At 43.0% G+C, this 25,237-nt stretch overlaps 1 protein-coding gene across 1 annotated transcript in view; it reads left to right on the top strand.

Moving 5' to 3' along the window:
* Positions 1-25,237, top strand: part of ABCA4 (ATP binding cassette subfamily A member 4) — a 136,638-nt gene that overhangs the window by 32,926 nt on the left and 78,475 nt on the right. The window contains exons 7-11 of the mRNA XM_060006407.1: positions 9,933-10,022; positions 12,348-12,588; positions 13,605-13,744; positions 14,403-14,519; positions 15,416-15,613. Of these exons, the coding sequence (XP_059862390.1) occupies positions 9,933-10,022; positions 12,348-12,588; positions 13,605-13,744; positions 14,403-14,519; positions 15,416-15,613 (786 nt within the window). The remainder of the gene's footprint in view (positions 1-9,932; positions 10,023-12,347; positions 12,589-13,604; positions 13,745-14,402; positions 14,520-15,415; positions 15,614-25,237) is intronic.

Raw genomic sequence — 25,237 nt, 5'->3', positions numbered from 1 at the left:
TCTAACTCTACCATGGGGACGCTGTCTTTCACATAGATAGTGGTATCAGGAATGAGACTTGAAGGATGAAGAAAACTTTACCAGGCAGAGAAGGCGGGGAGGGGGAACAATGTGCAGAGCCAGGAGGCATGAGAAAGGGACCAACACTTTAGGGAATGTAGAACGAAGTCTGGATGCTGGAAGAGAAGCAAGAGAGAAGGCTAGAGAGGGAGCCAAGCACCAGCTCACAAGAGTCCAGGTGTGTCCAGCATGGGTATTGACCTTCTTTCCTGGAGGCAGCAGGGAGCCATGGAGGATCTTTGTGCAGGAGAAGTGACATGATTGGATTGGCCTGTTGGGTAACTCAGGCTATAGTGTGGAGGGTACATTGGAAGGAGGGAGACTAGGGGCAAGGGGACAGGAAGAAGGCTGTTCTGATAAAATGTTCTGAGACAGAAGCAAGGAGAGCCTGAGCAAAGGCAGTCTAGTGAGGAAGGAAAAAACAGAGGAGAGAATATTGACTGATTCGTTCATTCGTTCATTTATTTATGCATGAAAAAAAAATTTTTGAAAATTTTGTTATAGAAATAACTATAAAAATAGAGAGAAAAATATAATGACCCCCTTGTACCCATCACCCAGGTTCAACTATTATGAACATTTGGCTATTCCTGTTTCTTCTGTTCCTTTTATTCCCTGAAGTCTTTTTTTTTTTTTAACATCTTTATTGGGGTATAATTACTTTACAACGGTGTGTTAGTTTATGCTTTATAACAAAGTGAATCAGTTATACATATATATATGTTCCCATATCTCTACCCTCTTGCATCTCCCTCCCTCCCACCCTCCCTATCCCACCCCTCCAGGCAGTCAAAAAGCACTGAGCCGATATCACTGTCCCATGCGGCTGCTTCCCACTAGCTATCTACCTTACGTTTGTTAGTGTATATATGTCCATGCCTCTCTCTCGCCCTGTCACAGCTCACCCTTCCCCCTCCCCATATCCTCAAGTCCGTTCTCCAGTAGTTCTGTGTCTTTATTCCTGTCTTACCCCTAGGTTCTTCATGACATTTTATTTCTTAAATTCCATATATATGTGTTAGCATACGGTATTTGTCTTCCTCTTTCTGACTGACTTCACTCTGTATGAGAGACTCTAGGTCCATCCACCTCACTACAAATAACTCAATTTCGTTCCTTTTTATGGCTGAGTAATATTCCATTGTATCTATGTGCCACATCTTCTTTATCCATTCATCCGATGATGGGCACTTAGGTTGTTTCCATCTCCTGGCTATTGTAAATAGAGCTGCAATGAACATTTTGGTACATGACTCTTTTTGAATTTTGGTTTTCTCAGGGTATATGCCCAGTAGTAGGATTGCTGGGTCATATAGTAGTTCTATTTGTAGTTTCTTAAGGAACCTCCATACTGTTCTCCATAGTGGCTGAAGCAATTCACATTTCCACCAGCAGTGCAAGAGTGTTCCCTTTTCTCCACACCCTCTCCAGCACTTATTGTTTCTAGGTTTTTTGATGATGGCCATTCTGACCGGTGTGAGATGATATCTCATTGTAGTTTTGATTTGCATTTCTCTAATGATTAATGATATTGAGCATTCTTTCATGTGTTTGTTGGCAGTCTGTATATCTTCTTTGGAGAAATGTCTATTTAGGTCTTCTGCCTATTTTTGGATTGGGTTGTTTGTTTTTTTTGTTTTTGAGCTGCATGAGATGCTTGTAAATTTTGGAGATGAATCCTTTGTCAGTTGCTTCATTTGCAAATATTATCTCCCATTCTGAGGGTTGTCTTTTGGTCTTGTTTATGGTTTCCTTTGCTGTGCAAAAGCTTTGAAGTTTCATTAGGTCCCATTTGTTTATTTTTGTTTTTATTTCCATTTCTCTAGGAGGTGGGTCAAAAAGGATTTTGCTGTGATTTATGTCATAGAGTGTTCTGCCTATGTTTTCCTCTAAGAGTTTGATAGTTTTTGGCCTTACATTTAGGTCTTTAATCCATTTTGAGCTTATTTTTGTGTATGGTGTTAGGGAGTGATCTAATCTCATACTTTTACATACACCTGTCCAGTTTTCCCAGCACCACTTATTGAAGAGGCTGTCCTTTCTCCACTGTACATTCCTGCCACCTTTATCAAAGATAAGGTGTCCATATGTGCATGGGTTTATCTCTGGGTTTTCTATCCTGTTCCATTGATCTATCTTTCTGTTTTTGTGCCAGTACCATACTGTCTTGATTACTGTAGCTTTGTAGTATAGTCTGAAGTCAGGGAGCCTGATTCCTCCAGCTCCATTTTTCGTTCTCAAGATTGCTTTGGCTATTCGGAGTCTTTTGTGTTTCCATACAAATTGTGAAATTTTTTGTTCTAGTTCTGTGAAAAATGCCAGTGGTAGTTTGATAGGGATTGCATTGAATCTATAGATTGCTTTGGGTACTAGAGTCATTTTCACAATATTGATTCTTCCAATCCACGAACATGGTATCTCTCCATCTACTTGTATCATCTTTAATTTCTTTCATCAGTGTCTTATAATTTTCTGCATACAGGTCTTTTGTCTCTTTAGGTAGGTTTATTCCTAGATATTTTATTCTTTTTGTTGCAGTGGTGAATGGGAGAGGTTTCTTGATTTCACTTTCAGATTTTTCATCATTAGTGTATAGGAATGCCAGAGATTTCTGTGCATTAATTTTGTATCCTGCTACTTTACCAGATTCGTTGATTAGCTCTAGTAGTTTTCTGGTAGCATCTTTAGGATTCTCTATGTATAATATCATGTCATCTGCAAACAGTGACAATTTTACTTCTTCTTTTCCGATTTGGATTCCTTTTATTTCCTTTTCTTCTCTGATTGCTGTGGCTAAAACTTCCAAAACTATGTTGAATAAGAGTGGTGAGAGTGGGCAACCTTGACTTGTTCCTGATCTTAGTGGAAATGCTTTCAGTTTTTCACCATTGAGGACGATGTTGGCTGTGGGCTTGTCATATATGGCCTTTATTATGTTGAGGAAAGTTCCCTCTATGCCTACTTTCTGCAGGGTTTTTATCATAAATGGGTGTTGAATTTTGTCAAAAGCTTTCTCTGCATCTATTGAGATGATCATATGGTTTTTCTCCTTCAATTTGTTAATATGGTGTATCATGTTGATTGATTTGCATATATTGAAGAATCCTTGCATTCCTGGAATAACCCCCACTTGATCATGGTGAATGATCCGTTTAATGAGCTGTTGGATTCTGTTTGCTAGTATTTTGTTGAGGATTTTTGCATCTACGTTCATCAGTGATATTGGCCTGTAGTTTTCTTTCTTTGTGACATCCTTGTCTGGTTTTGGTATCAAGGTGATGGTGGCCTCGTAGAAGGAATTTGGGAGTGTTCCTCCCTCTCCTATATTTTGGAAGAGTTTGAGAAGGATAGGTGTTAGCTCTTCTCTAAATGTTTGATAGAATTCTCCTGTGAAGCCATCTGGTCCTGGGCATTTGTTTATTGGAAGATTTTTAATCACAGTTTCAATTTCAGTGCTTGTGATTGGTCTGTTCATATTTTCTATTTCTTCCTGATTCAGTCTCAGCCGGTTGTGCATTTCTAAGAATGTGTCCATTTCTTCCAGGTTGTCCATTTTATTGGCATAGAGTTGCTTGTAGTAATCTCTCATGATCTTATGTATTTCTGCAGTGTCAGTTGTTACTTCTCCTTTTTCATTTCTAATTCTATTGATTTGAGTCTTCTCCCTTTTTTTCTTGATGAGTCTGGCTAATGGTTTATCAATTTTGTTTATCTTCTCAAAGAACCAGCTTTTAGTTTTATTGATCTTTACTATTGTTTCCTTCATTTCTTTTTCATTTGTTTCTGATCTGATCTTTATGATTTCTTTCCTTCTGCTACCTTTGGGGTATTTTTGTTCTTCTTTTTCTAATTGCTTGAGGTGCAAGGTTAGGTTGTTTATTCGAGATGTTTCCTGCTTCTTAAGGTGGGCTTGTATTGCTATAAACTTCCCCCTTAGAACTGCTTTTGCTGCATCCCATAGGTTTTGGGTCATTGTGTCTCCATTGTCATTTGTTTCTAGGTATTTTTTTATTTCCTCTTTGATTTCTTCAGTGATCACTTCATTATTAAGTAGTGTATTGTTTAGCCTCCATGTGTTTGTATTTTTTACAGATCTTTTCCTGTAATTGATATCTAGTCTCATGGCGTTGTGGTCGGAAAAGATACTTGATACAATTTCAGTTTTCTTATATTTACCAATGCTTGATTTGTGACCCAAGATATGATCTATCCTGGAGAACATTCCAAGAGCACTTGAGAAAAATGTGTATTCTGTTGTTTTTGGATGGAGTGTCCTATAAATATCCATTAAGTCCATCTTTTTAAATGTATCATTTAAAGTTTGTGTTTCCTTATTTATTTTCATTTTGGAATATGTGTCCACTGGTGAAAGTGGGGTGTTAAAGTCCCCAGCTATGAATGTGTTACTGTCGATTTCCCCTTTTATGGTTGTTAGTATTTGCCTTATGTATTGAGTGCTCCTATGTTGGGTGCATAAATATTTACAATTTTTATATCTGCTTCTTGGATTGATCCCTTGATCATTATGTAGTATCCTTCTTTGTCCCTTCTAATAGTCTTTATTTTAAAATCTATTTTGTCTGATATGAGAATTACTACTCCAGCTTTCTTCTGGTTTCCATGTGCATGGAATATCTTTTTCCATCCCCTTACTTTCAGTCTGTATGTGTCTCTAGGTCTGAAGTGGGTCTCTTGTAGACAGCATATATAAGGGTCTTGTTTTTGTATCCATTCAGCCAATCTGTGTATTTTGGTGGGAGCATTTAGTCCATTTACATTTAAGGTAATTATCGATATGTATATTCCTATTCCCATTTTCTAAATTGTTTTGGGTTTCTTATTATAGGTCTTTTCCTTCTTTTGTGTTTCTTGTCTAGAGAAGTTCCTTTAGCATTTGTTGTAAAGCTGGTTTGGTGGTGCTGAACTCTCTCAGCTTTTGCTTGTCTGTAAACGTTTTAATTTCTCCATCAAATCTGAATGAGATCCTTGCTGGGTAGAGTAATCTTGGTTGCAGGTTTTCTTCCTTCATCACTTTCAGTATGTCCTGCCAGTCCCTTCTGGCTTGCAGGGTTTCTGCTGAGAGATCAGCTGTTAACCTTATGGAGATTCCCTTGTGTGTTATTTGTTGTTTTTCCCTTGCTGCTTTTAATGTGTTTTCTTTGTATTTAATTTTTGACAGTTTGATTAATATGTGTCTTGGCGTATTTCTCCTTGGATTTATCCTGTATGGGACTCTCTGTGCTTCCTGGACTTGATTAACTATTTCCTTTCCCATATTAGGGAAGTTTTCAACTATAATCTCTTCAAATATTTTCTCAGTCCCTTTCTTCTTCTCTTCTTCTTCTGGGACCCCTATAATTCGAATGTTGGTGCATTTGATGTTGTCCCAGAGGTCTCTGAGACTGTCCTCAGTTCTTTTCATTCTTTTTTCTTTATTCTGCTCTGCAGTAGTTATTTCCACTATTTTATCTTCCAGGTCACTTATCCGTTCTTCTGCCTCAGTTATTCTGCTATTGATTCCACCTAGAGTACTTTTAATTTCATTTATTGTGTTGTTCATCATTGCTTGTTTCATTTTTATTTCTTTTAGGTCCTTGTTAAATGTTTCTTGCATTTTGTCCATTCTATTTCCAAGATTTTGGATCATCCTTACTATCATTATTCTGAATTCTTTTTCAGGTAGACTGCCTATTTCCTCTTCATTTGTTAGGTCTGGTGGGTTTTTATCTTGCTCCTTCATCTGCTGTGTGTTTTTCTGTCTTCTCATTTTGGTTATCTTACTGTGTTTGGGGTCTCCTTTTTGCAGGCTGCAGGTTCGTAGTTCCCGTTGTTTTTGATGTGTGTCTCCAGTGGCTAAGGTTGGTTCAGTGGGTTGTGTAGGCTTCCTGGTGGAGGGAACTAGTGCCTGTGTTGTGGTGGATGAGGCTGGATCTTGTCTCTCTAGTGGGCAGGTCCATGTCTGGTGGTGTGTTTTGGGGTGTCTGTGGACTTATTATGATTTTAGGCAGCCTCTCTGCTAATGGATGGGGTTGTGTTCCTGTTTTGCTAGTTGTTTGGCATAGGTTGTCCAGCACTGTAGCTTGCTGGTCATTGAGTGAAGCTGGGTGCTGGTGTTAAGATGGAGGCCTCTGGGAGATTTTCGCCGTTTGATATTATGTGGAGCTGGGAGGTCTCTTGTTGACCAGTGTCCTGAAGTTGGCTCTCCCACCTCAGAGGCAGAGCCCTGACTCCTGGCTGGAGCACCAAGAGCCTTTCATCCTCACGGCTCAGAATAAAAAGTAGAGAGAATTAGTAGAAGTATGAAGAAAGAAAGAAAGAAAGAAAGGAAGGAAGGAAGGAAGGAAGGGGAAAAGAAGGCAAGAAGGAAAGAAAGGAGGGAGGGAGGGAGGAAGGAAGGAAGGAGGGAAGGAAGGAAAAAAGAAAGAAAAGAAGATACAGTAAAATAAAATGAAGTAAAATAAAGTTACTGAATTAAAAAATAGTTATTTAGAAAAAAAAAGAGGGACGGATAGAACCTTAGGACAAATGTTGGAAGCAAAGCTATACAGACAAAATCTTACACAGAAGCATACACATACACCCTCACAAAAAGAGGTAAAGGGGAAAAAATCATAAATCTTGCTCTCAAAGTCCATCTCCTCAATTTGGGATGATTCGTTGTCTAAAGGAGGGAAGGAAGGATGGAAGGAAGGAAGGAAAGAAAGAAAGAAAGAAAAGTATAATAAAGTTATTAAAATTAATTATTAAGAAAAAAAATTTAAAAAAAAACAATGGACGGATAGAACCCTAGGACAAATGGTGGAAGCAAAACTATACAGACAAAATCTCACACAGACACATACACACAAAAAGAGGAAAAGGGGAAAAAATCATAGATCTTGCTCTCGAAGCCCACCTCCTCAATTTGGGATGACTCGTTGTCTATTCATGTATTCCACAGATGCAGGGTACATCAAGTTGATTGTGAAGCTTTAATCCGCTGCTTCTGAGGCTGCTGGGAGAGATTTCCCTTTCTCTTCTTTGTTCTCACAGCTCCCAGGGGCTCAGCTTTGGATTGGGCCCCGCCTCTGCGTGTAGGTCTCCGGAGGGCGTCTGTTCTTCGCTCAGATAGGACGGGGTTAAAGGAGCCGCTGATTCGGGGGCTCTGGCTCACTCAGGCCGGGGGGGAGGGAGGGGCACGGCGTGCGGGGCGGGCCTGCGGCAGTAGAGGCCGACGTTACGTTGCACCAGCTTGAGGCCCGCCGTGCGTTCTCCCGGGGAAGTTGTCTCTGCATCCCGGGACCCTGGCAGTGGCGGGCTGCACAGGCTCCCCGGAAGAGGGGTGTGGATAGTGACCTGTGCTCACACACAGGCCCCTTGGTGGTGGCAGCAGCAGCCTTAGCGTCTCCCGCCCGTCTTTGGGGTCCGTGCTTTTAGCCGCGGCTCGCGCCCGTCTCTGGAGCTCCTTTAAGCAGCGTTCTTAAACCCCTCTCCTCGCGCACCAGGAAAGAAAGAGGGAAGAAAAAGTCTCTTGCGTCTTCGGTAGGTCCAGACTTTTCCCCGGACTCCCTCCCGGCCGTGGCGCACTAACCTCCTGCAGGCTGTGTTCACGCCGCCAACCCCAGTCCTCTCCCGGCGCTCCGACCGAAGCCCGAGCCTCAGCTCCCAGCCCCGCCCGCCCCTGCGGGTGAGCAGACAAGCCTCTCGGGCTGGTGAGTGCAGGTCGGCCCTGATCCTCTGTGCGGGAATCTCCCCGCTTTGCCCTCCGCACCCCTGTTGCTGTGCTCTCCTCCGCGGCTTCGAAGCTCCCCCTTCCGCCTCCCGCAGTCTCCGCCCGCGAAGGGGCTTCCTAGTGTGTGGAAACTTTTCCTCCTTCACAGCTCCCTCCCACTGGTGCAGGTCCCGTCCCTATTCTTTTGTCTCTGTTTTTTCTTTTTTCTTTTGCCGTACCCAGGTACGTGGGGAGTTTCTTGCCCCTCTTTGGGAGTTTGCCCCTCTTTGGGAGGTCTGAGGTCTTCTGCCGGCATTCAGTAGATGTTCTGTAGGAGTTGTTCCACGTGTAGATGTATTTCTGTTGTATCTGTGGGGAGGAAGGTGATCTCTGTGTCCTACTCTTCCGCCATCTTCCTCTAAACCTCCCTGAAGTCTTTTAAAGCAAACCACAGACAACATTTCATCCTCACATATTTCCCTATGTATCTCTAACATAAAAACTTACTTGTTTTAACAAAACCACAGTGCTATGATCACATCCAACAAAATTAACATTAATTCCTCAATATTACCAAATACCCAGTTATGTTCACTTTCCCTCTGATCGTTACAGCTGGTTTGTTCAGATCAAAATAAAAAAAAATAAGGTCCACAATGGCATTTTAACTGATGTGTATCTTAGATCCCCTTTCATCTGTGACAGATCTTATTGGAGATAGCTAGGAGGGAGAGTCAACAGGACTGAGTGATATCTTGCCATTGGCACACATTTTTACCTGCTGGCTTCCTCCCTTCCTACCTGTTCTTCTCGGCAATTAAAGCGCTTTGCCCAACATACACTGAAGCTATTTTCAAGGAGTTTGAAAAGTAGTCATGGCAAGACCAAAACCTAGGCCCAGTGTTAAGGTTAAGGAGAGAAGACTCTTCTCAGGGGTATAGTTTCACTGGTGGCTTTGCTGCTCCTTCCTCTAGAAAATTCTCCACCTGTCTGCTTTGTAGCTCTCATATGTAACAAAGCCTTTCATATTACAGTTAGAAAGTAAGCCTGAAATGTTGATGCTCCAAGAGTGTACGTACACTTATTCTTCAGTTCAGAGTCAGAGAGAATACGAGGGCTCCTGCACCTACAGCCAGGAGAGAGTGGAGCAGGACCACAGCTAGAAATAGGAGGCTGGGCTGCTCAAAGCCTAACTCCACCTGCTCCTCTTCTCTGCCGCAGCTGGATCAGTACACCCATCATTTAGGAGAGCCACACTGGCAAATAAAAAGGCAAGGCTTGTGGCTTGTGGTCCATAAATGCATGAATCAGAATTATATGTTGAGCTTGTTAAAATGAAGATTCCCCTCCAGGCCTACTCAAGATGCACACTTGAGTTTGAAAATCACAATCTTAAAAGTTAGAATTCAGTCCTAAAAAACAGAGACTCGGTGATTCAATCATTTTTGAAACTATGAAGAATGAAGTTATTCATTCAGGACTTGCACTTGATTTCTGGAAAACAAGGTGTTCACCTCAGGCTCTGGGACTTGGAGCCAGCAAGCTTGTGAACTTCCACGTTCCCCACCGCGGTGGAAAATGCACAAACAGCTCTGCATCGCCGCGTGGGCCTGGGGTCACCAGAACACTGGCGTCACTTAGAGAATCGATTGCAAGGGAACTTCTCTCTCTTTAAGGCTGCCAATCGCAGCTTTAAAAAGAAAGGTTCTGGAGTTGGCCGAATCTTCCATAAGAGTGGTGCTGAACAGAGGAAGAGACACAACCTGTCTGGAAAGGACATAAAGGGACAACAATGACAAGGAAGCCCGAGGTGAACAGGTGGGCACCCTCTGCACGTGGCCTTCCTTTACACCCCAGCAGCTGTGCTCTGTCTTCCTTCCTCCAGGAGCCTTGTCTGGTGTTGCTAAACCAGCAATCAGAATCACTTTGGTGTATTTAATGTCACCATGAAACTATTTGTGATTGCCTAGCTCAGCAGGGCTGAGAATAAGAACCTTTGATTTTCTCGAGTAGACGAAAGAAGTTTGTTTCTGAAAGCAATCTTTCAGAAGAGGTTCCGTGATCAAAAAGAAGGGAGGAAATATTTTTCAAGCATACAGGAGATCAGATAGCACCCGTGTATATATGTAGAACTACATATATATACTATATTTTTAAAAATATTTTTTCCTATAAATTACAGCTTCCCAAACTCCTGGACAGCAGTTCTCAAGGTATCAATCTGAGATCGTGGGGAAGAATATTATCTGATATGTCGCCAAGAATTCAAGAAGTAAGTGGCTTGATGATAGTAATATAATTTCATTATATCTTTCCACCATTTTATCACACTTATTACGTCAGATAATTTAATTGTACCTCAGACCTGTTCAAGGAGAAATACATTTGATCTTTCCATCTAGCAATTTCAAAAACCTGTTCATATCCTTAATTATCTGTGCTCCTGGGTCGGAGGCAGTAAGAAAGGAACTGTTCGTCTAATTTCACACCTAGAAAGAAATAACACTCTGTCTGGTGTAGCAGATTATTAGTGGACTGACAGCTGAATCTAAGTCTTTCCGCTCTTTCTGATGTGATCCAATATTCTATTATGCTCTTGAAATCCACATAAATCTATACCATTAATAGTAATCGCATACACTTACACAGTGCTTACAGGCACTAAGTGTCTTACATACATATTACATACTCATTTCATCACAAAGATAGTGACTTTTTGTGTTGTTTTGTAAAAGATGCGCACAGTTTAATCAAATGCCAAGCCTTTGCCCATATATAAAATGATTCTCCACTCAACAGATGAGAGGTGCTGGGGTCATAATGATGAAGAGACAGATATGGTCACTGCCTTGTGAAATGTATAGTCCAACAGGGAAGAGAGATGTGAAATGAACAATTATCTTCAAGTGTAATGAGGATTATGAAAGAGAGGCAAAAGGGGAAATATATTTTTCCCTAAACTTTTTTTCCCCTCCAGTATTCTCAGCTGACTTGGGCTTTGCCAACCTGGAAAGCTGCATGGTTAGAATCTCTCCTCATAAAACTAAGCTCAGCCTGCGCAGAGTGCCGTGCAGGGAAAGTTAGAGAAGGGCCTATTGTACTGATGGCCACCTGCTGCAGGGGGAGTCTGTGTTTAACATTCTTTTCTTCATAAGCATTTTAAAAATTCATATCAGTATAATAGGGTTGAAGTTGCTAGAGAATTTTTTTTTAATCTCCAAAGCATATTAAAGCTCTTAATTCCATGTGGGAGTTGCAGAAGGTTTCTTGTCTGTCTAGATAGCAAGTCTAGCATTCGTGACTGCGTTGAAGCAGATGGCCCAATTTATATTAACTAATACTAGACTATTTGACTCTGGAACAGCCCCTTCATCTCGGAGCGCTTTGGTTAAATGAGCAACATAATAATGGTAATAACCCCTTACAAGACTGTCATAAGACTTAACTGTTGTTGAAGCAGTTTGAGATTCCATCTTTATTATTGAAGCCTAGACTGTGATTATAGGCATGACTCAATATGTGGATTCTACATGGCGCTCAGCAGTTTCAGAGAGCAAGTGTTGGCATGTGGACAGAGAGGAGATGACCGGTAAACATCACTTATTGCAGTGGGAGAACTGTTTTCAGTCTCACCTGTTTGAATCCTAATGGTTTTTTTCTAATGGTTTTTTAAATCCCCAAGTGCCTTTGAGAATAAGTAACCAAGTGTGTTTTGGGAATAAAAGCAGCATGATTTTTATTTTGTATTTTCCTTTAAAGTCAAATGGTATTATGGGAACTGAGACCCTGGCAACTCTGGCAGCCCTCAACTTAGTTCTCAGCATTTTAGATCTACCTTCAGAAAACAAGGCCACTGAGTGCCACTGGTACCAATATGGAGAGATGACCACCAGCCTCTTCTTAGTTTGGTGAAGAATTTAAAAATAGTTTTCCCAAGAATGGAGGCTTCATCTGTTCTATATTTGCTTAGATCTTAAAACACGCACACGCACACACACACACACACACACACACACACACACACACACAAACACTAAAAGAAACCACAAACCACACATTTCAGGGAAATGGAAGAGTTCACATTTGGTAAAGCTAAGCCAATAAGAAGATAATTTTCCAAATATAGAAAGCTAAATTCTAAACTATTTGGCCAAAGAAATTTGCCCCGACTTTGCCTTTCTAGGACAGAGCTACTCCTCTATTTTATTTCCCAGTTTTCCAGTAGCTCCATCTTGGTAGGTTAACAGAACCTAAGAACTGACTGGTAGAGAAATATTCTCTATGTTTCCCCAAGGACACATTCCCAAGGAATTCAAACTAAATGGACTGGAAAAGAGAAATAATATTGAAATACTTCGGAGGTTAACTCTTTTATTTTCTTTAAGGCTCATCCTAGTTTCCTCCTAGGCCCTGAGTGGATGGCAGTAGATTCTATTTCACAGCTGGATTAAGGATTGCTAAGCATATATATGTTTTCTTTCAAACCTGGAAATCAAATGCCTATGCAAAGGTCTCCCCAAACTTTGGAGCTTTGACTTCACAGTGGATTGTGACTCTGACTACCTTAGCATAACCTGAAGCCTTTGCCTTGCCATAGTTCATCCACCGACCAAGTGTTCAAGACTTGCTGTGGGTGACCAGGCCACTCGTGCAGACTGGCGGTCCAGAGACGTTCACACAGCTGATGGGCACCCTGTCTGACCTCTTGTGTGGCTACCCAGAGGGAGGAGGCTCTCGGGTGTTCTCCTTCAACTGGTATGAAGACAATAACTATAAAGCCTTCCTGGGGATTGACTCCACAAGGAAAGATCCTATCTATTCTTATGACAAAAGAACAAGTAAGTTTTCTAAGTCCTGCATATAAATTGGCTTCTGATGTTGGTTAAGCTGATGGGTTAACACTTCCAGGTGAAATTAATCCTGGGGTCGATTTTCCCTTGGTCTTGTTGAGGGGCCTTGGGCAAAGAGGCTTCTCCTTCCAGAGAGTCCATTTCCCCAAGCAGGACGCGGACAGTGCTCATAAAGAATTCTGGAAGTGAGCCATGGAAAGAACTGAGACCCACTTGGAATGGGAACGGAGGGGACATTTCCCACTGATCTGATTGAACTAGGGTTACGTTCTAGAGGAAGAGAAAGATAAATGAGGAGGCAACCCAGAGTTGCAAGCAGAGCTGGGGTCAGAAGGGCTCTGGAGAGTAAACATGGCTGTGGGATGTTTTTACAAACACAATGTAGTGAAAATCCGTGTGTGTAGTACTGAATTATTTTCCAAATGGCAAGTTGCTGGCAAGTTATCTTTCCCACCTTTCACTATTTTTTTTTGGCTCCTGTGGGGTAAAGGAGGGTGGGGTGCGGACGAAATGCAGCTGGGCAACCCTCTAGTTAAAAATTGAAAAGCAGCAGAAAGGCACACACCAAAAGCAGCTGGGCCCTAAGACAGCCACACACAACAGAGAAGTTAAGCAGCTAATTGAAAGGAAATTATTGAGACTAAAGCTGAGATTGCAAGGGGAGGCCTTGTTTGGCCTCTTGGTCCCTTTCATCTGAGAATGGCCTCTGTTCCTTGCAATAAGCATAAGCAGGCTTCTCAACCTTCCTCTAAAGCAGAAAAAAAACCACAAGGCAAGCCCCATCCTTTGTTTCTCTGATGAGGCCTTTATTGAGATGCACTGTGGCATTTTTACTTACTAATGATGAGCTTGTTATTGGTGGAGTACAGCCTATTAATTTAGGTTATTTGTCAAATCCTCCAGCATACAGTTGAATGAGACATGTGATTTGAACACACTAATGACTATGTTTAGCTGTGAGCAACGGGGAGTTTCTGTAAAATCTGTCCCTTCTCTCCTGACAGCAACCTTTTGTAATGCATTGATCCAGAGCCTGGAGTCAAACCCTCTAACCAAAATAGCCTGGAGGGCAGCAAAGCCTTTGCTGATGGGAAAAATCCTCTTTACTCCGGATTCCCCCGCAATACGCAGGATACTGAAGAATGTAAGGTCCCAGCTGGTCTTGTCCCTTCTGCCTTCTCCTCTGGCTACCCAGTAGAATGAGAGTGTGTGTGCATGCATGTGTGTGTATGTGTGAATGAGTGTGGTGTGTGTGGTGTGTCTGTATTTTTTACTGTGCCCTCCTGGTGGTGGGCCTCATGTTTGCTTTTTGCTAAGTGGACTCTTGGTTCCTCCCCCATCCACAGACATCATTGGAAGGCTTTGCACCAATGCCCCTGCCTGGCCCTCCCCTCTCTATGCAGCCTACAATGAGATTTTCTTCCTCACTGCCTGAATTCTATCCCTAAGGGAAGAGTTCACAGTTCTCTGAAGCCTGGCTACGCGGAACAGACAAAGATAGGGAGGAAGGGAGGAAGAGCATTTGCTCACAGGGAGTCCAAATCCAGCTTTAATGAGGTTCTGAGACAATAACATCATCAATATTATGAGTACCTCTGAGATACTAAGAAATAAGATTCTGTCAATCTGGGAGGGTGGGAAATAGCTGATTGTTCTGGGAAATATCAATCAACTGAGAAAATAAAGACACTTCCTTGAAAAGCCTTTCCTAAATATTGAGGGTTTGTGACAGGAAAGGTACAACCAAGATTCTTTCTCACTTTTTCTCTCTCCATTCTTTTGCTGTCTCTGTCTGGTTTTAGGCCAACTCGACGTTTGAAGAGCTGGAGCGTTTCAGGAAGTTGGTCAAAGCCTGGGAAGAAGTAGGGCCCCAGATCTGGTACTTCTTTGACAAGAGCATGCAGATGACCATGATCAGAGTACGGATGGTATTAGAGGTCGGGAGGCGGGGGGAGGAGAAAGGCCAGGAAAGTTCCATTTGTTTCCTTTACCCAATATAGGGTTAATCACCCCTGGAGTTAGATCAAAATATAATAAGCACCAGTTTTGGAAGCTGTCATCATGTGGAATCACCGGCTTTGGGTGGGATATAGGTTTCTGAAACTCTGGGGAAATGTGAAAACCACCATAAGACCAGTAACCTCCTGAGGTTTCTTCCTGTTATGAATTCACTTGAGGGCCTCACATTCAAAGGGGCATCTCCCCAAGGGGCCAGCTCTGTAACTGCAAAAGGTGGTTGAGCGTGTCTCTCTGGTCTCATTTTCAGTTTCACAAAACCAGGAGATAAGAGTCCTGCATAGCAGGGATAATTAAAAGGGAACCAAAGAAAATCCTTAAGAAAAAGAAAGCTTCCTATATACCATTTCCCTGTCCCTCTGCCCCATCCCCACATACACGTCTCCCCTCTGTTGTAGAGACCTATGTATTGGGGGGAAATGGGGTATAGATAGATATGCTTTATGAGGAAGAAAACCCACTAGATTTTTAGGGAGCCTTAAAGTCTATCCCATTTGTTAAAAATTAGAAATGGCCTAAAAACAAGACCAAAGATCCTGTGGAATTCTTTTTTTTTTTTTTTCTTGCGGTAGGCGGGCCTCTCACTGCTGTGGCCTCTCCCGTTACGGAGCACAGTCTCCGGACGCGCAGGCTCAGCGGCCATGGCTCACGGGCCCAGCCACTCCGCGGCATGCGGGATCCTCCCGCACCGGGGCACGAACCCATGTCCCCTGCATCGGCAGGCGGACCCTCAACCACTGCGCCACCAGGGAAGCCCTGTGGAATTCTAAATGCTGTAACTGTATTGCTTCTTCCCAAGGACACCCTGGAGAACCCAACAGTAAAAGCCTCTTGGAATAGGCAGCTTGGTGAAGAAGGTATTACTGCCGAAGCCGTACTGAACTTCCTCTATAGGGGCCCACGAGAGGGCCAGGCTGATGATATGGACAACTTCGACTGGAGGGATATATTTAACATCACTGATCGCACACTACGCCTGGCTAATCAATACCTGGAGGTAAGGGCAGCAAGCCACCTGAGGGCCACATTGGGCCCCTCCAGGACAGCCCTGTAGGTGGAGCCAGAGATCCCTTAGCAAGTCAAGTGGTCTTGGGTTTCAAATCTCATTCTCCCCACTGAAGAAACAAGAATTCCCACAGCCCCCAGAGATGGATCCTGTTCTCTAACAGCTTATCCACAATTAAATAGTTCCCTCTTCACATCTTCTGCCTCCTAACAGCTCCCTGACTCCTCCTTGGCTACTCCTTCTGCCTTGTAGCTCATACAGTGTCGTGTCTGTCCTCAGCCATCTCCTGTCTGCCATTGCTTCACTGGCTGTCCATTGGTATGTCCACCAAACCTCAAGTTCCGAGGTCCCCTTGCTTGCTGGTCACTCCCACCCCCGGGTTATACAGGCACATCAGCCTCAACGTGTCCAAAACAAACTTGTATTCTCACTACCCATAAAACCTATCCTCCTTCAGCATTTCCTATCCTGATCACGGTCCTCTGCATTTTTCCAAATTCTCAAGCTAGAGGTTTAAGGGTCAACCTTAAATCACCTTCCACACAACAGCTCTCACTTACTGTGTAACGTTTTGCCAAGCACCGTGCTAAGCGCTTTTACGTACCTTAGTTCATTCAATCCTCTGATAGCTCCATCAAGTGTATGCTATCATCATTCCCACTTACAGGTGCAGAAGCTGAGGCTTAAAGAGTTTAAATAAGATCCCATCTCACATCTATTAGGTAGAACAGACAGGATGCAGATCTGGTGTGCCTGAATTCAGAGCCTGCTGTCCTGACTCCTCCACTGCCTCTGTTACGTCCAGTCACTGAGCTTTGGCTCCTCATCTCTAGGTATTTCTCCACTCCTCCTCTTGCTTGCCAGGCTCTCTGAGCCCCAGAGGCCTTGTCATCTCTCCACTAGCCTGTTCTAAAGGCTCACTCCCTGGACTCCAGGGTCCAGTCTCTGTTGGTTCAGGCGCTTCTCCACGCTGACACCGGAGTTACATTCCAAACACACATCTGCTGGCATCACTGCCACTCTTACAATCTTAATGACTCATCCTCAGGGAACACAAGTCCCTTCCAAACCTGCTCCAGCCCACCTTCCCAGCCTCTGCTCACTCATACATCTTCATCTCTGCTCCACAGCTCCTCCCACCACCCTCAGGGACACCCCAGCTTCTCATGATTTCATCCTTTGCAAATGGCTGTTTCTCTGCCTATTTATGAAAGCCTTTTTGCTTAAGTGAAAAAGAGAATTTACTGGTTGACATAACCCGGAAGTTCAGGGGACCTAGGACACTGTGTCCTTCCATTTTACCTTTCTGCTTGCCTTGGCCCAACTTTGATCTCAGCCAGACCCTTTCCATTTGGTAGTGTGTCAGCTGCTCACAGCCCTCAGTGGTCATCTTTACCCCAAAAACTACACAGAAAGAGGGAGTGGCTTTCCCGTAGCATACATAATACTCCTAGAGAGTTCTCAGATTGGCCTGGCCGCTCTACCTGTCCCAATCCCTCAGCGGATCGTGTGCCACCACGAGGTAAGGCAAGCGCAGTTAGCTTCATCTGAGTCTCATGGACTGTGCATGACTACTATGAAGTGGGGGAGGGTATTTCCCCAAAAGAAGAAACACAAGGCAGAGAAGTCTGAAAGGACTTTTCCTTCTCCATCTACTGAGCTTCTCTTCATTCACTTTTTGAGACTTAGCTCTCAAATGTCACTTCTGCTTCGACATAGGTTTAGTCACTCACTCCTCTGTGCACCCCTGGCCCCCTCTTTACATCTCTTTCAGACCATATTCAAGTTAGACTCAAGTTAGCGGTTAACATGTCCGTCTCTGGCAGATCAGCAGGCTGGAGTTATCAGAGTCAAGGAGCCCATCCTAGTTATTTTTGAATTCTCGACCTCAAACTTCCAGGGAACATCTCCCCCTGAGGGCTTATCACACCTACCATTGGGCCTCATGTCATATAGAACCATGAGCAGGTAGAAGATGCTCTGGGCAATAGGAGAGGGAATTAAGCCAGTGGCCCCCAAGAGCACGCCCCTCTCCCCAGACTCCTTGGTCCTGAGGATAACTAACTCGTGAGAAAAAGCCCGGCACCTGCTGTCACCACAGTGCTCTTAAAGACTCCCTGCTGCCCTTGGTGCCACCAGAATTTCCCCGGAGTGTGTGATGCTCCCTCTCCAGAACCATGGAAATATCGGCACAGGCTCTCTAGGTGGCGTTTCAGAAGGGGTCAGGTGTGGCAGCAGCACGACCAAAGTTCAGCTCATTGCAAAGTGATTCCCAGCTTGTCTGAAGACAAGAATGACCATGGGTGCTTTTTACAAAACAGATTTCTGGACACAAACCCAGATCAACTGACTCAGAATTCCCAGGGAAGAGGCCTGGTAATCTGTATTTTTACAAACCTGTTAGATTGGTGGGAGCTTGGAGTCCCCTTGTACGATTACTCAATTGACATCGTCTTCTTCTCACGGTGCCTCTACCAGCTAAGTCCCCATCCCTGGCCATGCCCGCCACCATCCACCACTGTGCTTATAATATAGGCAGGATTTTTTAGATGGGGTGCAGATGGAGGCAATCTCTTCCTTTATTCTTGCAGAATAGAGTTCAGTGGGTCTCACAATATTTTTGTGAGGTACTACGTATCAGTGTAAAGAATACTTCTTGTCTTAGGTTTGACTTGACATTTGCACGGTGATGTAAAGGGCTTGTTTTCTTGAAGGATCATTTTTTCCATGTAGCTTGTGCTTAATGTAGCACCAAGCACCCAGCAGATACTTAGTATATATTAAATGGTTAAGAATTCAGTCTCTGGAGCCAGACCACCTGGGTTCAAATCCCTGCTAGTTGTGCCTCAGTTTCTGCATCTGTAGAGTGGGGATATTAATAATACTTACCTAATAGGCTTGCTATGAGAATTAACTGAGTTAATTCATGCAAAACACTTAAGACAGTGCCTGGCATTTAGTAAGCACTTAATAAATATTAACTTTTTAGTAAAATTCAAACAAACAAAAAATACTGTTTGGGAGGAGGAGAGTGGAATTAGTGAAATCAGGCCCAGCCACTGAGCCACTCCTGGTGCTCCTCTAGGGATTACAAAACTGCTAATCGCATCTCACATAAGCCACCAACACTTCCCTAGGGCCTTGCAATCCCATTAGCCCAGCGAAATGCTCCTAAGCAAAGGCCAAGACTGCCACAGGTCAATGGCCTGCCCCAGGGGTTCCTAAGAGGGGTTTTGATGGTGGCAGAAACCCAGCAGGTAATTATGCTGAGGTTTCTGATCTTCCTGCCCTGGGGAGCAGGGGAGCGGGAAGAAGGAGGAAAGTGATGGGGAATAAACTGAAAGGAGAAGGGGGGGAGGGGGGCTTGGGGGGTGTCTGAAAAGCGGTGAGGTAGAATCCAGTCATTACAACTGGTCCTGGAATTTTCTGCTTTTGTCCTTGTGTTTTGGGAAGTCTGGAGGAGCTTTGGAAACTCCCCAGCTCTCATCCTGAGGACTACTCGGTAGCAGACAGGGCATGAAAACCTCTTCGGGATGGCTCTAAGGGCCTCTCCGGGACAGGGCAGCAAGCATGTTCCTTCATAGGCTGTTCAAGGCTTGACTGAGCCTCTCCTTTTCAGTAATATGACTTTCATTAAAGAGCTGTGAGAACTTCTGGGCCAGCCTTGATGCCTACTTCCCTGCCTATTCCAAAAACGAAAAAAATCATTTCAGGAAAATTCAGCAAAAATACTCTAAAATGTAAATTATGTCAATTGAGGTCAGTGCTGCACTCACATGTGGTATTGAACAACAGAAGGTCCAAGAACTAAGAGCAAACTTTTAAGCCTTTTGTCATTACAGGAAAGGGGAGTGATTCAGTAAGTTTTCTCTTCACCTAATAGAAGGGCTAAGTCCTCTTTCTTTCTGCTCGGGGTGAGGCCTTAGTTACTGGAAATTCCACTGAGTATCCTGGAGAGTGTCCCATTCCTCCCGAGCTGCCTTGCTTGGTCATTGTATGCCATGTTAGGCCACGGCTTGGGGCACCTTCTCACCTGCCAGTGAGGATAAATGGGCCTGGATCTCTGCCCATGAGCTACATCACTCTGGGAAAGACACTTTACCTGCTAAGGCTCAGTTTTCTTATCTGTAAAATCCAGATAGCACAACAGACCTCACAGAGTTGTTGTTAAAGATAAAGTGAGTGAAGTGTGAAGGGCACTCAATACATTTGTGCCATGACTAGTTAAACCTGTGTATAAATTCTCTGCCCCCGATTCCCCATCTCTTAGGTGGGGCTGTTAGTGCCCCCCTCTCCAAGCAGCTGTGAGGATGAGATTGGAGAGGGCTGGGCACATAGTAGAGCCATTTGATGCATGGCAGCTCTTTCTATGAACCACAAGGATGTCCACCCTTGAACCACAGACCACGTGAGGAACGTAGCTTTTTCTCAGACTGACTGTGTGTAAGCATTAACCAGGATGTGAAGCCACTCTTCATATTAACCTTGTGAATTGGTTTACAATCAGGACTTTCAGTCCATTCCTGAAGGCCCAGGAGGATGTCTCTGGGGCCATTCTGGCCCTTCTGTGGACAGTGGTTCAGTGGCTCCAGAACTCCTTTTTTTTTTTTCTTACATCTTTATTGGAGTATAATTGCTTTACAATGGTGTGTTAGTTTCTGCTTTATAACAAAGTGAATCAGTTATACATATACATATGTTCCCATATCTCTTCCCTCTTGCGTCTCCCTCCCTCCCACCCTCCCTATCCCACCCCTCTAGGTGGTCACAAAGCACCGAGCTGATCTCCCTGTGCTATGCGGCTGCTTCCCACTAGCTATCTATTTTACATTTGGTAGTGTATATATGTCCATGCCACTCTCTCACTTTGTCACAGCTTACCCTTCCCCCTCCCCATATCCTCAAGTCCATTCTCTAGTAGGTCTGTGTCCTTATTCCTGTCTTACACCTAGGTTCTTCATGACATTTTTTTTTTCTTAGATTCCATATATATGTGTTAGCATACGGTATTTGTCTTTCTCTTTCTGACTTACTTCACTCTGTATGACAGACTCTAGGTCCGTCCACCTCACTACAAATAACTCAATTTCGTTTCTTTTTATGGCTGAGTAATATTCCATTGTATATATGTGCCACATCTTCTTTATCCATTCATCCGATGATGGACACTTAGGTTGTTTCCATCTCTGGGCTATTGTAAATAGAGCTGCAATGAACATTTTGGTACATGACTCTTTTTGAATTATGGTTTTCTCAGGGTATATGCCTGGTAGTGGGATTGCTGGGTCATATGGTAGTTCTATTTGGAGTTTTTTAAGGAACCTCCATACTGTTCTCCATAGTGGCTGTACCAATTCACATTCCCACCAGCAGCGCAGTAGTGTTCCCTTTTCTCCACACCCTCTCCAGCATTTATTGTTTCTAGATTTTTTGATGATGGCCATTCTGACTGGTGTGAGATGATATCTCATTGTAGTTTTGATTTGCATTTCTCTAATGATTAATGATGTTGAGCATTCTTTCATGTGTTTGTTGGCAGTCTGTATATCTTCTTTGGAGAAATGTCTATTTAGGTCTTTTGCCCATTTTTGGATTGGGTTGTTTGTTTTTTTGTTATTGAGCTGCATGAACTGCTTGTAAATTTGGGAGATAAATCCTTTGTCAGTTGCTTCATTTGCAAATATTACCTCCCATTCTGAGGGTTGTCTTTTCATCTTATTTATGTTTTGCTTGGCTGTGCAAAAGCTTTGAAGTTTCATTAGGTCCCATTTATTTATTTTTGTTTTTATTTCCATTTCTCTAGGAGGTGGGTCAAAAAGGATCTTGCTGTGATTTATGTCATAGAGTGTTCTGCCTATGTTTTCCTCTAAGAGTTTGATAGTCTCTGGCCTTACATTTCGGTCTTTAATCCATTTTGAGTTTATATTTATGTATGGTGTTAGGGAGTGTTCTAATTTCATTCTTTTACATGTAGCTGTCCAGTTTTCCCAGCACCACTTATTGAAGAGGCTGTCTTTTCTCCATTGTATATTCTTGCCTCCTTTATCAAAAAATAAGGTGGGTGACCATATGTGCATGGGTTTATCTCTGGGCTTTCTATGCTGTTCCACTGATCTATCTTTCTGTTTTTGTGCCAGTACCATACTGTCTTGATTACTGTAGCTTTGTAGTATAGTCTGAAGTCAGAGAGCCTGATTCCACCAGCTCCATTTTTCGTTCTCAAGATTGCTTTGGCTATTTGGGATCTTTTGTGTTTCCATACAAATTGTGAAAATTTTTTTTCTAGTTCTGTGAAAAATGCCAGTGGTAGTTTGATAGGGATTGGATTGAATCTGTAGATTGCTTTGGGTAGTATAGTCATTTTCACAATGTTGATTCTTCCAATCCAAGAACATGGTATATCTCTCCATCTATTTGTATCATCTTTAATTTCTTTCATCAGTGTCTTATAATTTTCTGCATACAGGTCTTTTGTCTCCTTAGGTAGGTTTATTCCTAGATATTTTATTCTTTTTGTTGCAGTGGTAAATGGGAGTGTTTTCTTGATTTCACTTTCAGATTTTTCATCCTTAGTGTATAGGAATGCCAGAGATTTCTGTGCATTAATTTTGTATCCTGCTACTTTACCAAATTCGTTGATTAGCTCTAGTAGTTTTCTGGTAGCATCTTTAGGATTCTCTGTGTATAGTATCATGTCATCTGCAAACAGTGACAGCTTTACTTCTTCTTTTCTGATTTGGATTCCTTTTATTTCCTTTTCTTCTCTGATTGCTGTGGCTAAAAATCCTCCAGAAAGTAGGCATGGAGGGAACTTTCCAGAACTCTTTTTGCCCTTGCAGCACCTCCTCAATAAGGGGCTTCTATAACCTTATTCATCCCATAACTGTGTTTAGTCTTTCCCCTGATCCCCTGCCCTTAGCAGGGAAAAAAAACCAAACAAGAATAAAGGACAGACTTCCTGGTCAGAAGGTGGGCAGTCAACCAGGGAAAGGGGTGAAGGTGACATTTTGGGAACATCACATCTCTAACACGTGGAAAGAGTCATCTCTACAGGCCTTCTGATCACCTTCTTCTCCAAATCTAAGGAGGCTGAGGGCAAATGAGTCTTCATGTAGGTAAATATCTTAAACTGGTATGTGTATACTCTTACATTCATAATTTATATGTCTTATTCACATATATTTTTCTTCTGAGAAAAGCACAATTAGAAAAATTCCTCTGATAATCCTTTAGTTAAAGCAAATATCCACACCCCTCCCCTTTGATTTCCTTGTTCAGCGAAGGGTTAGGCCTGGCACAGATGGAATACTATTTAGAATTCACCGTGTATTTAAATTTCATAGTATATTTGAATTTCAGGTCTTGAATTTAGCATCAGAAAGCTGAATTCAGCCACACTTTAATATGAAAATACCTCTGATCAAGGCATAAAATTGTACTTTAACCAGGTACAACTTCCTTTCCCTAAGTCTTGAAGAAACATGTATTCATTAACTGCTTTTACCTCTGCTGTCAACACACTCAATATATGTGCATAACTCTTTATTATCTACATGGTGATTATCTTGTTGATGAATTATCAGTAGGGGGATTTTTTTGGACCACCTTTCCTCTGTACCTTGCATGGTCCTGGCCACATGCCACCACCACCCAACCAGAATGTGCTCAGGGAGCGTATTTTTCAGGCTAACCTAAATAAAAATAGGATTAGGAAGGTAAAGCTACTGATCATGTAATTTACTTTAGTCAGATGTATAGGGATTTGCATAATATCTGTCCTAGTGCTTTCTTCTGTTGATTCATTGTCTCCAAATGTGCAGTGGGAGGCTAGGGAGAAGTAGAGGAAAGGTCAGAAGGGTACAAAAGTCTACACCATTAGAGCAATATTATTTTAAGAGCCATGAACTGGATCATAAGCAACTCATGGGCAATGACCTTATTTTATGGCTCATCAGTCTCTCAGAAACACAGAACTGGGCTGAGGAAGGAGAACACAGTTTGGGGAGGAGTGGGGGTTGGCTCGAGTTGTAGGTAGAAGAAAGGAACTTGTGTTTGAGCCTGCTGTGAGCCAGCCACTATGCTGGGCACTCTTACATGTCATCTCATGCCACGCTCCTAACTACCTGCCCAGCAGGCGTAATTGTTATCATTTTATAGAATTAAAAACTGACTTGCCTAACATACCACAGCAGATAAGACGTGGATCCAGAATTCTAATCCAGACCTGTCTGGCTCTGAAGAGGAAGTTCTTTCTTGTACCACAAGGGGCATATTAGTAGGGGGTTCAGTCAGTATCGTTTAGATAAATTACATAATGAGTTGGTTAGGGACAGCAATTATTTTGTTATATTCAGAAAAACAGACACTATTGTGATTCAGTCTTTTCTGTTTGGAAATAACTAGGTTTAGAGTAGGAAACCAAAGAGATTTGAGCTCATTCAGTCATTCATATATTTGCATGAATTGAACTACCTACCTCTGAATAAATACAATTAATCCCTGACCCCTAGAAGCTCACATTCTATTGAGAGAGATAAGCTTGTCATTAAATAAGGCCTTAGTAGTGGTATCTCAAGGAGCTGCTAGAATTCAGTCTAATGGAGGAGAAACAAGTTACACAAATCCAAAGTCAAAATGTCACAGATCCTCCAAGGACTGTCAGATATCTTCCAGATTATCTCCTAAATCCCCCTTCCTCACCCTCTCCATGTATGGCCTCTGTTTACTACGGCCTGTACCATCTCTCCTAACTGGTCTCTGGGCCTGTGGTCTCTCACTGCTTCCGTTCAGCTCCCAGACTGCCTCCAGTGAGATCTTTCTGAAACCCCAGTCTTGCTGTAATGTACCAGCTCTGTGATTTCGGGCAATATCGCTGTTCCCCTGCCTGAAAAATGAGGAGGATAAGTGGAGCCACAGCCAGGGCAGCGTTCTCCAGTGTGGCTAGACTGGGTGTTTGTGACTGGCAGACCCTTTCGATGGTCAGTGCCCAGCTCTGCTGATTATGAAATATTTTTAATATGGTAACACTCACCTCCCAAAGTTGTTGGAACGGTTAAACAAGAAAGCGTTGAGAGCTAAAATCCCCTGCGGTTGTCAGCCAGGCTATTCTGTCTCCCTGGACCTAACTACACAGGAAGCAGCACCTGGTGGCTTTGTCCTAGTGAGTCTTCATGCTCCAACCTGACCTTTTTATTTGTTTCATTATTGTATTTATTTATTTTAGAAACAGACATTTTTTAACAGCTGTGTATTTCCTATCCCTTTGTTTTCCTGTCATGGTGCATTTCCTCACTCTCTGTGGTTGAACATTTCAGACGTCTGTCCACGGTGCCCGGTGTGTTAGATAAAATGTATGGCAACGCCTTTGGCCTCTACCTCACCAACTCAACCAACTCAAACAGCCCCAAACTATTTTATCCAGTGGCTTTTTCCACGTGTTGGGAAACAAATCTTGAGTGTTATGGTCTAGATATGCCAGGAAATTCATTCTGGGATGTTTGCCCGCATCCATTGGCATTTTCCAGAAGGAACCCCACGTGTCTCCAGGTCCACCAGCGGGACCACTTGAGACCTCATTTGGCATTCATCAGCCACTTTGTTCTCAGCCTGAGTGTG

Source organism: Delphinus delphis, chromosome 1 (genome assembly GCF_949987515.2).
Source record: "Delphinus delphis chromosome 1, mDelDel1.2, whole genome shotgun sequence".
NCBI classification, from domain to species: Eukaryota; Metazoa; Chordata; class Mammalia; order Artiodactyla; family Delphinidae; genus Delphinus; species Delphinus delphis.
Note: the sequence above shows the minus strand (reverse complement) of the source record. Positions and strands in the feature narration are given on the sequence as shown.